The sequence below is a fragment of the Crotalus tigris genome, unplaced genomic scaffold (genome assembly GCF_016545835.1).
Source record: "Crotalus tigris isolate CLP2741 ecotype Arizona unplaced genomic scaffold, ASM1654583v1 scf7180000017668.6805642782:7212621, whole genome shotgun sequence".
NCBI lineage: Eukaryota > Metazoa > Chordata > Lepidosauria > Squamata > Viperidae > Crotalus > Crotalus tigris.
In genome coordinates this window covers 6,462,201-6,477,388 of record NW_024096554.1, presented here as the reverse complement: position 1 = coordinate 6,477,388, position 15,188 = coordinate 6,462,201, and the positions used below count along the sequence as shown (strand labels likewise).

General features: G+C 39.2%; 1 protein-coding gene across 4 annotated transcripts in view; it reads left to right on the top strand.

The window, feature by feature from the left end:
• Nucleotides 1-15,188, top strand: part of RALGPS2 (Ral GEF with PH domain and SH3 binding motif 2) — a 122,502-nt gene that overhangs the window by 1,025 nt on the left and 106,289 nt on the right. For 3 of the 4 annotated variants that reach the window (XM_039337186.1, XM_039337185.1, XM_039337188.1), the window contains exon 2: nucleotides 13,910-14,044. The exons of the other annotated variant lie outside the window; for it this stretch is intronic. In XM_039337186.1, coding sequence (XP_039193120.1) covers nucleotides 13,934-14,044 — 111 coding nt within the window. In that variant the 5' untranslated portion in view covers nucleotides 13,910-13,933. The remainder of the gene's footprint in view (nucleotides 1-13,909; nucleotides 14,045-15,188) is intronic. 4 annotated transcript variants of the gene reach the window in all.

Below are 15,188 nucleotides of genomic sequence, written 5' to 3'. Positions count from 1 at the left end.
GGATCCTGGTTTTGTAAGCTTGAGATAACTAGCAGCCTTCTAATTAGTCTGGGTCCTACATCACCTTGTATTTCAGATGGTTCTGCTGATGTTTTTTATTTTTCACCCTCCTCTAATTCCATCATACTATAAGCCAAAATTTCTGTTAGAAAACCAATTTGAAAACCCAGTCTCTAATTTTATTTAAGCTCTAATCTTCCAAACACAGGTTGGTTTTGTCCACACACTAGTGCATACTTAACTTGAATTGGACATTATTGAGATACTCTAATTTCATAGGTATACACAACTTACTATCCCATAAACCCTTGTTGCCTTAATATAATAAACAGAACAAACTAAACCAATTTATCCTAATTCAAGAGTATACAATTTTTCTTGGTTCAAATAGCACATTAAATGCTTCATGACTTATTGAGAGTTGCGCTTCCAAAGTGAGAAGGGACATTTTAAAAAATGCGCTGTGTATAATTGTTTTGTTTTCAGTACATAAATATTGTTAGACCTCTCTCCATCTTTACCCCTTTTACAGAGTAAAAAAAATAAAATGCCGTAGTTTGTTTGGCCTCCAGTAGATGGTGTCATGGGACCGAGTTCATAGATTGAAGAAGAAGGAGCTCCTCAATGCTGAGAAAAGAGACAACAGAAAAAAGATTGGGAAAAAGAGGAGAACAATGTTGTAATATTAGGAGAAAATATGTGGAAAGGCTAAAACAAGAGAAGGGAGAGAGGTAAAGCAATTTGAATCTGTAGCAAGAAGAAACCCAGAAAGGATAGGAAGGAGAGAAAGTAGCATTTTGATGTAATGAAAAAGTAGGAATCAACTGAAAAATCAGAGGGGAAATATGGAAAGTCGAAAAGAGGAAGACGCACACAGAGATACAAGATTGGAAGATTCCACAAGAGAAATCAAAGTACTAGGTAGTCAATGAAAGAATTAGAGCTGCAGATGTGAGGGAAAAATAGGATTCTAGAAGGAAAATGCTCTGAAAACCAAAGAAAAAGTAAAGCAGTAGGGCAGGCAGAGGAGAGGTATATACTTAGAGGTAGGTTTTTGGTGAAACACGGAGGTGTGTTTCAGGCTGGATATAGCTAGAGACCTATCCTTGATCTAGTATGCTATGTGAACCCAGTTACGGAGTAACTATTGGGGTTTATTAATACCATTATTGTAAAGTATTTATTGTGCTATTAAGTGGTTAATGTTATTAAAATAATGTTTAGGCAAAAATCATCAGTTTTATGGTTTTTTTATATTTTTAACCAAGTCACGGAAACTACCAGTACTTCTAAGTGCTTCTTTTGCCTTTTAAATGAGAGCCAAATGTTCTCCCACTCTGAAGACATAGTGTAAGTGTGGGTAAACTGATGTTTTAAACTCAATTGTAATTACATTGGTACTTTAGCAGATGGAAGAAGTAGACTGCCAGAGAATATTGTGGCAAGATTCGGAAGTCAAAAAACATTGTGGAAGAAGGTAGTGCCAGGCACCTTTTATCTTGTTGTTAAAAAAAATCTGCATGGTCCATAACATTACTAGGAAGTGTGATTTATCTTTTTTAACAATCTTAATCATCCTAAAGAATTATATAAAACAAGAATATTTAGTCTGCCTAGATTCCTTTAGTGTAATTTTTGAGTTGCTTTTTATTAAGTATAATTCCAGGGCACTGTATATAGTAATTTGTATATAGGGTTGTTGCAAAGAAAATAAGACCAAAGATTATTAGGTATGTTTGCTGTCTTGAATTATTTAGAAAAATAATAAAGGCAAGAAATAAAACATTAGAAAAATTAAAACATTCTCATGATCTTGGTTTATTCCATTGTGCAGGAAGGAATCCTAAGAAAAATTTCCACAATTTTCTTTGAACGGGGTAAAGTGAATCTATTAATTCCTGCAGTTTGCTGAATAAATTAGCTAGGTGTCAAATGCCTGAGAAATCAAGCGATTTAGGCAGTTCAAATGAGTATAAAGATTTATTGTAAGTTTAAGCTCTCTATAAGTATCTGACCAACTAACGGTCAAGGGAAATAAACAGGAGATAAAGGAGGTGGGTGGACTTATATCTCTTGTGGGTGCGCAGAGATTCGTTACTAATGAAGCATTTGACCCCCCTCCATGAGGCTCAGGCTGGCGATCTCCTACAGTGGGATTTGGGAAGGAAGGCTTTGACATATTTGATGTTAGAGGTCAGAGAGCACCAAGGGGATATTACTTTCCTACAAATACTCTCCTTTATTGATATTTGATGTCAGCTCCCTGAACTGATGTAATGGTATTTGTCCACAAATTATTCTCTTGCAATAAAATATCAGCATTTTATTACCAAAGGGAAATAATACTCCAGCCTTAAAGAAATTATTTATATACTAGTGCCATTTTATATTCATTCCATTCCATGATTGGCCTGTACAGTTCTTTATACTACTCTGAGCTTGATTCTTTGCTTAGATGATATTATCACTGGATAATAAAAACATCTACAAGCAAGCAACCAAGCTTAGAGAACACCAAGAATTTCACATTTATATTATATTAATGCACAATAATGGTGAGCTCCCCTTCACTATGTGGATTATCAGTTTTTTCTTTAATTTGTATTCCTTCATTGAACAGTTGTACTTAGTGGGTAAATAACACCTGACCTTTCTAGACATTTTGAATTATATTTTGAATTATATTTTTTATAAATTCCACCGAAACTAGTCAACAATAAAGGATTATAAGAATTCTAAATTACTTATGTCAAGGTTCCAACTGACGAACCCAACCAAGCAAACACCTTCGAGACATTCTGATCTCTTAAGGTAAAACTGTATGAAGCAATACCAGCCCTAGCAAACCCCAGATCAAGCCCCTATAGTGAAAGTATAGAATCCCCCCTCCCATCTATGAACAGGTCACAAATGTTATGAGAAAATGTCTCTGAGTCGGTTCAGGCACCTGGTGAATTGTCCTTGATTCTCACGGTCTGACTTCTTTATCTTTGCAGCCTGCATTCCATTTTCCCATCCTCCCCCCCAAGTTTGTTGGCAAGTTAAGAAGCAGTAATTGTTGCACCAGCAAAGCAAGCTTCAAACTTGACAGGTGGATCCTACTAAAAACTGAAAGGAACCTGGAAAACAGTAAACACATATTAAGGCATTTCTTCTTTCTCAGTTGCTTGCTTAAGAGGCCCTGGCTTTTGAGGATATTTTGCATGGAATCTACCTATTAAGCATTCTGCTCTAATGTTATGAGGTTTGGTCCAAATCATTTTCTCTATTGAATTACCTCTGTACTAGATACTGTAGTTTCCCCTTATAGACTCTATCGAGTCTAAGATTTGCTTAACCTCGTCATGTCTTTCCCCCTCCACTATTATTGGACCAGGTGCTTCTTTCCCAACTGGCCTCAGTTTCAATCCCTGAGCCTGCTTCAGCAGGCTGCAGTGAAATACTGGGTGCACTTTACCCAGTATTCTGGGCAGTTTCAGTTCTACAATAACTGGGTTAATAATTTTTATGATTGGAAAGTACATATGTAATTAGGACCTTGTTTCTTTCAGAGAATCCTCAACTTCAGGTATTTGGTGGATAGATACATTTTATCTCCTACATGGAAGGTTTTCTGGATAGCTTGCTTCTTTTCTGCTTGTTTCTTTTAACTCTCTGTTCTTTTAACTCCAGGTGCTTTTAATGGAGTCTACCCAATCAGTCAATAATCACTGATGACAGTCTCTCGGGCATTCTGGTATTGGTGCAAACTCCACTCATGTAGCTGTCTAAATTGTCATTTAGTCATGTAAAATCTTTAAGAATCCTAAGTGGCCGACTTGCTTAGCATCATGGCTCCTCTGTAGAACTTGTAGTCAGAGGCTGTCAGGGGCATACAGGCCAACTCTTCCCTCAACATTAGCTCTCCTCGGTGGCCTCCAAATCATGCATTGGATTGCAGTTCTTGCTTCATCTGCTGTGTGAAAACGTCACTAGGGAGCAGTTTTTTTTCTGCTGCCTGGTGGTCACTTGCATTGCCAATTGCCTTGTGTGGATAATACGGTTCTTCTCAGGGCAGGTGGGACAGTGCATCAGCTAGGAGGTTCCCCCCCCCATGTACTTTTAAACAAAGTCAAAACTGAAGTATTGAGCCCACTGAACTTGTTTAGGGGAAATTTTTCGGGGAACCCTCAGTGCTTCTAGATTTTTGTGATCAGTCCAAACTTCGAAAGGAATTTTAGGGATTGTCTCCTCCTCAGTAGTGTCCACTGCATGGTGAAGGCTTCCTTTTCCCATAATGCCTATTGCCTCTCAGTTTCGTTTAGCTTTCGGGAAGTGAAAGCATATGGCTGCAGATCCATTTGAAGAATAGAATAGAGCTGGAAGGTATCTTGAAGGTCTTTTAGTCCATCCCCCTGCTCGACCAGGAGAACCTGTACCATTTCAGACAAGTGACTGTCTAGTCTCTTCTTAAAAATCTCCAGGGATGGAGTACCCCTGACTTCAGAAGGCAAACTGTTCCTCTGGTTAATTCTCACTGTTAGGAAGTTTCTCCTTAATTCCAGGTTGCTTCTCTCTTTGGTCAGTTTCCAACCATTGTTGCTTGTCTTTCTCTCTGGTCACTTTGGAGAAAAGTTTGACGCCCTCTTCTTTGTGGCAGCCCCTCAAATACTGGAATACTGCTATCATGTCGCCCCTGTTTCTTCTTTTCTTTAGACTAGCCAAACTCAAGTCCTGCAGCCATTCTTCATACATTTTAGTCTCCAGGCCTTGGGTCATTTTAGTTGCTCTTCTCTGAACTTTTTCCAAGGTCTCAACATCTTTTTTGTGGTATGGTGACCAAAATTAGTTGCAGTATTCCAGGTGTGGTCTCACTAGGGTTTTATAAAGTGGTACTAATACTTTGAGTGATCATGATTCTATGCCTTTGTTTATATAACCCAGGATTGTATTAGCTTTTTTAGCTGCTGCTGCATACTGCTGGCTCATAGTCAAGTGATCGTCCACTAGGACAGGGCTTTTCAACCAGTGGTACGGGTACCACCTGTGGTACATTGGCACCTGGTAGGTGGTACACAACCATCCTAGAAAAGTGATAGCAGGGGAGGGAAATGAACTGAACCAGTGGCAGCACTGCACAAGCGTGAGCAAGAGATGGCTGGAGCTGCAGGGCTGTCAGGGCTCAGCAGAAGCGCCAGGATCAGCGCCAGGCTCCAGCTGGAGCTAGGCGCTGATCCTGGTGTTTCTGCTGAGTCCTGAAGAGGCAGGACTCAGCAGAAACAGCTGGAAAATAGCACTGATCCTGGTACTTCTGCTGAGCGCAAAAAGAAGTGCCGATCAGCTGGAATGTTGCAGCATCTCCAAGGTCTTGTGATTTACATCCAGATGCTTGACAACTGATTCATATTTATGACAGTCACAGTGTCCCAGGGTCATGTGAAGTGACCAAAACCTGCTGCAACCACCCAGCAGACGGGAATAAAAATCAAAATACCCCCCACCCAAACCCCGCTGCCAATCCTCAACAGAAATGCTCACAAAATGAAAACCTTGGACAGGAGGAAGAGCGCCGCCGGGTGGGCAGGCAAGTGTCTTGCTCGGCTGTGGCTTAGGGGGCACTTTTTTCAGTGCCATTGTAACTTCGAATAGTCACTAAGCGAACTGTTGTAAGTCGAGGACTACCTGTACTTTATCACTTTTTTCCTTTTTTTTTTTTTTTTTTTTTGGTCATCAAGTTTTTGACACTTTGCTAGGCGACTGGTGGTACTCGGATATTGCCATATCCTAAAAGTGGTACAATGGGTGAAAAGGTTGAAAAGCCCTGCACTAGGACTCCAAGGTCCCTCTCACAGTTGCTGTTTTTAAGCCAGGTCTCGCCTAATATGTACTTAAACCTTTGATTTTTCCTGCCTAAATGTAAAACTTTGCTTTTCTCCATGTTAAAACTCATTTTGTTGGATAGGACTCATTGTTCAAGTTTGTCAAGATCTTTTTGGATCCAGAGCTTGTCTTCTGGGCTGTTGACTATTCTTGCCAGTTTGGTGTCATCTGCAAATTTGATGAGTTCCCCTTCTATTCCCTCATCTAAGTCATTAATGAAGATAGTGAAGAGTACTGGGCCTAAGACGGAGCCTTGTGGTACCCCACTGCTTACCTCTCTCCATGTGGATGTAGTACCATTGAGGACTACTCGCTGAGTATAGTTTGTCAGCCAGCTACAGATCCATCTGGTGGTGATGTTGTTTATTTCACCTATTTATAATTTACCAATCAGTAGATTGTGGTCTACTTTTCAAATGCCTTACTGAAATCTAAGTATACTATGTCTGCAGCATTTTGCTGGTCTACTAATTTAGTCACTTAATCAAAGAATGAAATAAGATTGGTTTGGCATGATCTGTTTTTGACAAGCCCGTGCTGGCTACTGGTTATAACTTTGTTTGCTTCTAGTTGTTCACAAACCTGTTTTTTGATTATCTTTTCCAGGATCTTCCCAGGCATTGATGTTAGAGTGATTGGTCTGTAGTTTTCTGGGTCTGTTTTATTTCCTTTCTTGAAGATAGGAACCACATCAGCCTTGTTCTTCAAGAAAGGGGAAAAAAATCATGTCCATCTATGTTCTTTTGAAGCAGCACCACTCCCACCACAGCATCACTGGCAACTGCTTGAATCACAAACGACTCCTCGGGATCAGGGTGCTTTAGGACAGGCTCAGCAGCAAACAGCTTTTCAAACGCCGTTTGGCATTCCATTGTCCAATTCAGTGGCTGGCTAAGTTGGAGTTTTCCTCCCCCTGGGCATGTTTTCAAGAGCTCTGTAATTGGCAGGGCAATTTTTGTGAAGGATGGGATAAACTGGTGGTAGAAATTTGCAAACCCTAAAAAGCTTTGCAACTGCTTATGGGTTTGGGGAGTTTGCCATTCCAGGATGGACTTCACTTTTCCTGGGTCCATTTCCACTCCCCCGCAAGACTTCTTATAGCCTAGATCAGACATATCAAACTCGCGATGTCATGTGACGTCACGCAACGTATCAGGATGGTTTTGCCATTGCTGGCAATGGGGTGGGCGTGGCTTCCAGATGACGTATCCTGCCCACGGGCCGGCAGTTTGACACCCATGGCCTAGATAGTCCAAACTGGTCTTCTGAAATTTGCATTTTGACAACTTGGCATATAGTTTAGCATCCAAAAGCTCTTTCAGCATCTGCCGTACTAATTTCACACGCTCCTCCATCGTCTTGGAATAGATGAGGATGTCATCTAAATGCACTAGAATCTGTTGGATAGGTGCTCATGCAGCACTTTGTTAATTAGTTGCATAAACACGGCAGGAGCTCCTTTTATTTCAAAAGGCATCACTTTAAATTGATAGCAATCTAATGAATTGTTAAAGGCTGTCTTCTACTCATCGCCTTCCTTGATTCTTACCTGGTAATATGCCTCCCTCAAGTCCAACTTAGTAAACACCTTTCCCTTAACTAGATGGCCCAGCATGTCCTTCATGAGGGGGAGGGGATACATATTTTCTACACACACACAGTTTATCCCATGGAAATTGATGCACAGTCTCACCGAGCCATCTTACTTCTCTTTAAATAGCATGGGGACTGCCACTCGGGATTTAGTGACCTTGATGAACCTCCTAGCTAGATTCTTGTCAATATAATCTCTTGACTCATCTCTTTTGGAGTCATTGAGTACATTTTTGACTTGTGGAGTTTCACTCTGGGCAAGATTTCAATCGCACAGTCAGTGAGACGATGGGGGGGGGCAAGGCGTCACATTCTTTTTCACTGAACACCTCCGTTAAATCCTGATATTCTTTGGGAATGGCTGGAATTTCTGATGTTTGTTCCAATGCCCCCTTTGTGCTCTTGGGCCACTTCCTTTTCTCTCCTTGACATTTAGTTTTGGGGCCCTTTTCCTCCAAGGAGGTGGGACCCATCTTCGCCATCACTCCACCTCTCTTGTCCTTCCCCCAATGCACTGTGGGACACCACTTTATTAATCAGGGTATTCCCAGTATCATGGCTTCAGCTATCTTCAGTTCCACCATGAATTGAATGGTTTCCTCATGGCTACCTAACTTCAGGAACATCGTCTCAGGTAGGTAGGAGGCAGGCAACCTCCCTATCAATAGAACCATTGACTTGTTCGAACTACAGGGGTTGGCGCAGCTTTTGCACCTGCAACCCCAGGTTGTATACCATCTGCAAGCTGTCCAAACATCTGGTGTAACTGGATTCTATCAGGGCCTTCACCATTCCCCTCGCTCCTGAGCTAGGCACTACAATCTCACCTGGGCCAATAAGGGGTTGATAGTTTCACTTACTATCAATTATGTGACTGCAAGTGTACTGTAATAGCTGGAACCTTTGAAGAATGGTCACAAGTACCACTCATTCAGTGCTGTCATAAGTTGAATAGTCCCTGAAGAAGTGGTTGTTAGCTAAGGACCATCTATATAGCAGTGCATACTATTGGTGATATGATCTCCTTTCCATTTACATCTTTTAACAGTATACTGTGCTTAGCAATACTTTTTAAAATTTAGCTCTAGATGCATACATTTAAACTCCAATTTAGCTTTTATAGAAAAGAAATACGTCCAAATCATTTGAAGTACATGCACAAATCCTTGAGCTTCTGTCCACTTGGGAAGAAGTGTTTACATTTATAAAAAAAACTTTATTGAAAATTGAAATGATTGTTGACTTTGTGGAAAAATACAATATGTATGCCAAACTACCTTCTTTGACTGGGGTACAACCTAATTCATAGGCAAAAAGAAGTATTCTAATGTAGAACTGTATGTAATTTATCTCTCAGTAACTTCCTCTCCCTTCACATTTTGGTTTTTGCTTTTTACAGTAGTTCTAACTTGTTATTTAAATTATATGAATTGAAATCACCATGTAAGCGTGAGAGAGGTTACATTATTAAATAGACGGTTCCCATTGAATACTGCCATTAAATGTTGATGAAAGTTGGATACTATTAACCTGAAGAATCAGCAGAGTTATTGCATATATAGGATATAGCATTTACTAGAAGATGTTAGCAATTTGTGGTAAGAAAGATCAAGACATAGGCAGAACAGAGGCAACAGAATCTAACCAAAATCAAGGTAGGGTGTTTTACCAAGTGTTAGGCTGTGGCCAGAGGCCAGACAATTGGTTCTTTGAGGATCTAGAGATAATAAACAAAAGTAAGGCAATTTTAAGTTTTCTTAATAACTTTAACAAGTTGATATTATCAAAAATATAAAAGTATAACATTTCAAGCAAGATGCTCTCCCTTCAGCTTCTTGGAGACCTCTTTTGACAGCAGCAGAGATATGCCCAAGGCCCTGGGTACACAACAATGCACACTCAAGACTGTGCAGAAGTTCAAAGGCAATTTTAGGTTTTTTGTTAAAAAGACTACAAGACCGCAGGATCTGATCTTGACTGATCTGGGATGGGAACAAAAATGTGAGAATTTTCCAGATAAGTTTTGCAGCTGTGTGAAGATCCCCCCTCCCCATTTCCCTAATATAAAGCCTACTCCAAAAATAAGCCCTAATTAGGATCTCGCCCACTCCGTCCGCAATGGGGCAGGAGGCCACGCGGCACATCACGCCGCTGCCACCACAACCAGGTGGGGGAGGGGGTGGAGCTGCCACACGTGCCCCATACCTGCTTCTTTCAGGGCCACCCCAGCCAGGTTATTCCTTGCTCCCTTTCACTCCCCTCCCAAGCCAGACTTCCATGCTACTGTACAGAGGATGGGCGGGGTATACCTGGTCGCCCTCCGCCATTTCGGCGCCAGGAGGGAGTGACGGTAAAAGGCTCCACTGCCGCTGTGCACTGCTGGAAGGGCTTTCTTCACACTCCGCCCCACAGATCACCTGCCCTCTACCACGTCTCCTGTGGCTTGCGCCATGACTGGGCGCCACAAGCCTCCGCTGCTTCCCTCCACCAGCCCTCCATCGCCTCCACTGGAGTGGTTCTGCGCAGTGTTGCAGAGCAGAGAAGAGCACTTGCTTGCCATCCTGCATCGCCCCACGTCTCCCTTCTTCGTTCTCGAAATGGCAACCCTGTTTCCTGCCACTTCGCCTTCCAGTGTGCTATAGAGCTTGGTGCACCATCGCCCAGCTCCTCCCTCTTCCCGAAAGCAAAAAAATTCAACACTCACCTGCTTTCTAGCTCTGGTGTGTTTCTCTCCTGCTGCAGGGAAACGGAGTTTGTGAAGCTAAAAAAAGTTCAGTCAGACCTCCCAACTTCGCATGATCTTTTTTTTTTTTTTGCAAGAAGTTGGAAGATCTGACTGAAGCAAGCCATGGGAGAGTTGGTGGAGCTCATGGCCATAATATTCAAGTACATTCCAAAGGTCTTGAAGCACTTAATTTTAGTTTAGATACACAGTATTACTTTATTTTTGAATTATGTACCTGAAGTACTATTAGTGAGTTTTACATTTAAGAGTGTTTGATTATTTAGCACAATTTTGAAATAATTTTGCTTCTGCATGAATTACCACAATTTTGAAATAGATGGCTTCAGTGGATCACCAGTTAGATAAAAAGCAGTCTTTTTAATTTTTTCTATATTTTTTTACAAAAACATGTTGAATTAATATCTTATTGTTAAGCATTTTAATATGAATGAATGAAATATATGTATAAATGTCCTTGTTATGAGATATTATTTGTGGTGTCATAACTGATCTGTAAATCACAAAAATTAATGAACTAATTCTACTTTATTTTAAAGCTAGAGATTCTGTAAGTCTCAAAGTGTCTGCATCGCTTAGTGATTGTAATCTTAGGAGTTCCCATTGCTGTTGTTAACCAAATCCTATTAGGCAAGGACCCATCCCAATTCAAATAATTCCTAGCTTCGTATCTCCCAGTCCCAAGCCTTGGTAAAATAAAGGATTGCCTCTGGTTGAAGCCCACTATCTGCCTATCTTTCCCCTACATTTCCCCTTTTGGTTCCCATTACCTGCTTATCATAGGGGCCCTACATGCCCCTAGTGTACCAGCTGGGGCCTTTTGTGCTGCCTTCTTTGGGGCTGATTTACAACTGCATGCTTCATACACTTTACCAACGCATAGTTCAGTAATGGAAAAATCCAGTTCCAGTTATTATAGTTAACGAAGGATTATCTGTAGAACTAACTTTTTTATATTAATTTAATCTTCTATTATTAGTGCTGGTTGATTAAATTCTTCTATTTTTGAACCAGAGAGCTTGGATCTAGGATTTATATCCAGACATATTATTTAGATGTGCTCCATATTCTTTCCCTTATTAAAAGCTGCTTCACATTTGTTTCTTATTTTGTGATCACAACATTTCAAGATGCCAAGGTAGGCAACCCATAACACTCAAACAATATTGTTAGCAAGTTGTCAATGTTCATGCCAACTTCTGTTATCTTTTTACAATAAACAATTGAGAAATTATTTTATACCTTAAAACTATGTTTCAGAAAACAAGAGTACATTTTTATCTTATCCTCACCAGCGTCATTCTTTCACCAAACACATACCTTGTAACTTTCAACGCCTTTGGAGGCGTTGGGAATCATAGCTTCCTCCCCTGTATCAAACATTACAGATTTTTAAAAACGTATAAAATATCTGCTAAATTAGCTCCCTGAACTGTCAGGAGTTCAAGATGCAGCTGTCATCATTAATGGAAGATATTTTTATTTTGAACTTTGTATATAACCAGACTTTCCCAGTCTTAAAGAATTACTTGCTATTAATTTAATAGTGTATGTGAAATATTTTTGAATTATTCTTCTTCCAGAATAGTTAGAGATTAGTGCAATATATATGTAAAATCATTTTTAAAAGTTGATACGCATGGTCCTTGACTTATGACCACAATCGAGCCCAACATTTCCATTGCTAAACAAAGCCGTTGTTAATTGAGTCATGCCAGGATTGTTAAGCGAATCACTGCAATTAAATGAATTGTGTGGTTGTTAAGCAAATTTCTTTTCCCCCATTGACTTTGTTAGAAACCAACTGGGAAGGCTTCAAATGTTGATCACAAGACACTGGGATGCTGCAACTGTTGTAACTATATGCCAGTTGCCAACCTCCCAAATTTTGATCATGTGACCATGGACATGCTGCAATGGTCAAGTGTGAGAATAGGTCATAAGTCACTGTTTTTAGTGCTGTTGTAACTTTGAACAGTCACTAAACAAATTGTTGTAAGTCAAGGACTACCTGTACAATACTGCAGAATCACAAGCGGGCAAAACAGATCATTAACTTCCATTCGTTTATATCCTTAATAGTCTTTAAACTTCATAAATCTGAAAGCTAGCACTTCTGATTACTTTTAGTTGTCTTACCCTTGCAGCTACTGTATAATGAAAAAAACTGGTAAGAAAAAAATGAAAAAACTGGTAGGAAAAAAATGTCAATGGCCTTCCTGCACCTTCCAAATTGTTTTAATGAGCTTCTTTGCTTAGGCAGTTGCTTTGTCACAAAGTTCTTTCTGCTTTATAAAATGACTCCGAGATTTATTGAATTCTAAATTTCTGTTTATATAAATTTGTTTTAAATTGTAAGTTTCAAATTATATTGTTTTAAATATGTGGCTTTGGTTCATTTTTGTCAATAAATAAATGAAAGTCTTTTTTTTTACTCATTTGTTTAAATGGGTTCTCTTTATCTAATTTTAGGTCTTGTGTCAAGAACAGATCTCATTTTCAGGCATATTTACAGGTAGTCCTTGAATTATGACTGGTTGCTTAACGATTGTTCAAAGTTATTACAGACCTCTCTAGGGGTACTTAAGGCCTAGTTTCAAAGTTCTGTCAACTCACTCCCCTGGTCTGTATTTACAGCAGTTTGCAGAGTCCTGCACTTACATGGCAATATTTTACAACAGTTTTTTCTAAAACCCAGCATTTACTTCTGGCTTTCAGCAAAACCTACCCAGTGTGGACCATTCATTCACTTAATAACCATGGCATTCATTTAATGACTGCTGCCAAAAATTGGGTCACATAGGTGAGCCAACTTTTGACTGTCAAGACTTATGAGTATGATCGGTAGGTTCCATTATGGTCATAAGTTGATGACTACCTATGTGTACAAATAGTGAAAATTCAGTTTACAAACTTTTAAGGAACACTGCATTTACTATTATATTGTGCAGTTCTAGTATCATGTCCTCTCTTCTATTTACTTCCATATCTGAAATGCCTGCTGTTGCTACTGTAAAGTCAAAATATCCATCAATATCTTATCCGGCCCACTTATCTAAAATGGAAAGGAACTAGATCTCTCTAATACTAGATACAATTGGACATACTACATCGCTCCAAAACTGTGAAGAATCCTTAGATCTAAAATGTGTTTTAACCTGGGCCAATCTACTTATCCAATATGATGAAAAATGCTAATAAACGTAGTACAGAGAAGCATTTTACATATTTGTCCTCCTTGATAACTGCCTGCTATAGAAATTCTGCTGTAGAAAGATGGAGAAAATGTTCAAGACAAGACAAAGAAAAACATATTTGAGTAATATAGTGCTGAAGAACTATTTTAAAATAAATACTAAGAAGCACCAGTGCTATAGATATATAAATCTCTTAAACAATATAAACATCTAATGTAGAAGAATAAAATATATTAACATTTGTAATAATAGCACTAACTAGATACCTAATATTTTTCTTGTTTACTGGATCAGATGGTCATCAAAGTAATGTACTCTTAGTTTGAATTTGCTATTGTTTGTTGTGATTAAAGTTCTCAAGGATTTAACTGAATTATAGTTGATATTGTGGTGATTTTGCACAATGTAATTTTTTATTCCACTGTATTTTGCATTAAATTAGATTTTTTGCTATTAGCAAAAGTATGTTGAGCTGTATTAGGCTTATGCATCTTTAACATTACTTTTCTTTTTTAAGGAATGATAACTTGGGTGAACGTGAATGAATAAAGCCACTTCTGCAAATGTAGGGCAGAAGGCCAATGATGCAAACAGTATGGCCCTAATGAACGGACAGACCAGTAATATTAATATTGTAGCTACTGCTTCAGAGGTAAGGAAGAAATAAAGAATGTCTTATGCAGTCAACTTAAATAACAACAGAATAGGTCCATAATAATCATATATACTGCAGTACACAAAGGGGGAAAATTTAAACATTATGGTATGCAGAGAATTCCTCTGTGCTATAAAATTTTAAGGCATGTACTATTTACAGTATAAAATATGAAAACAAAGGACAATCTAGGTATGACTGTAATTGACCTAAACATATGGTTGTAAATTTTGACAGTGATTAAACAGTTAAACCATGTATCTGTACCCAGTTTTATGACCTTTTTTCAGTGGTCATTAAGGGAATACCATAGTTGTTAAAGAAATCCATTTTATCCAATGGGTGTTTTTTGTCAGTAACTGGAAGTAAACATGATAAAGTGGCAAAAAATGCCAAAAATCATGGTCACATGACCATGGGGTACTGCAAATAGTCATAAACGTGAACTGGTTTTGCCAAGCGCCAAAAATGCATTCATGTGACTGAAGGAGGAGTACAGCAACCAGAACTCCAGAACCAGATCATAAGTATGTTTTGGCAGGTCCATTGTAACTTGAAATAGTTGCTAGGCAACCAGTTGTTAACCAAGGATTACGTATATGGACATTTACATTTTTTTTAATGATGATTATATAGTACTATTCTTTCAAACTAGGAGACTATGTCTTCAGACTGTACCTCTGGTTATTTCCCTGATTAGATTTAGGGGGGTGTATATAATAAAATGAAAATCACATAACTGAAAACATTGTTTGATCTCATTTGAAATATTATTTTAATTTGAAAAATCCAGGTTTACCTACTAGAAGTTATTTGTCACTATGGTGAATGGTTTGCCCATTGATGATCAAAAGTAATAAAAATGTAAAACAATGGCCACAGGACTCAACTGGAGCACTCCAGCTCCGACGGTCTCTGGATGAAGCGGATTATCTAGACCCTTTTTAATCTGGCTTCAGGCCCGGCTTCAGCACAGAAACCGCTTTGGTCGCGCTGATGGATGATCTCTGGCGGGCTCGAGACAGGTGTTATTCCTCTGTCTTGGTGCTACTTGACCTCAGCGGCTTTTGATACCATCGATCATGGTATCCTTTTGCGACGACTCGAAGGGGTGGGAGTGGGAGGCACCGTTTTACGGTGG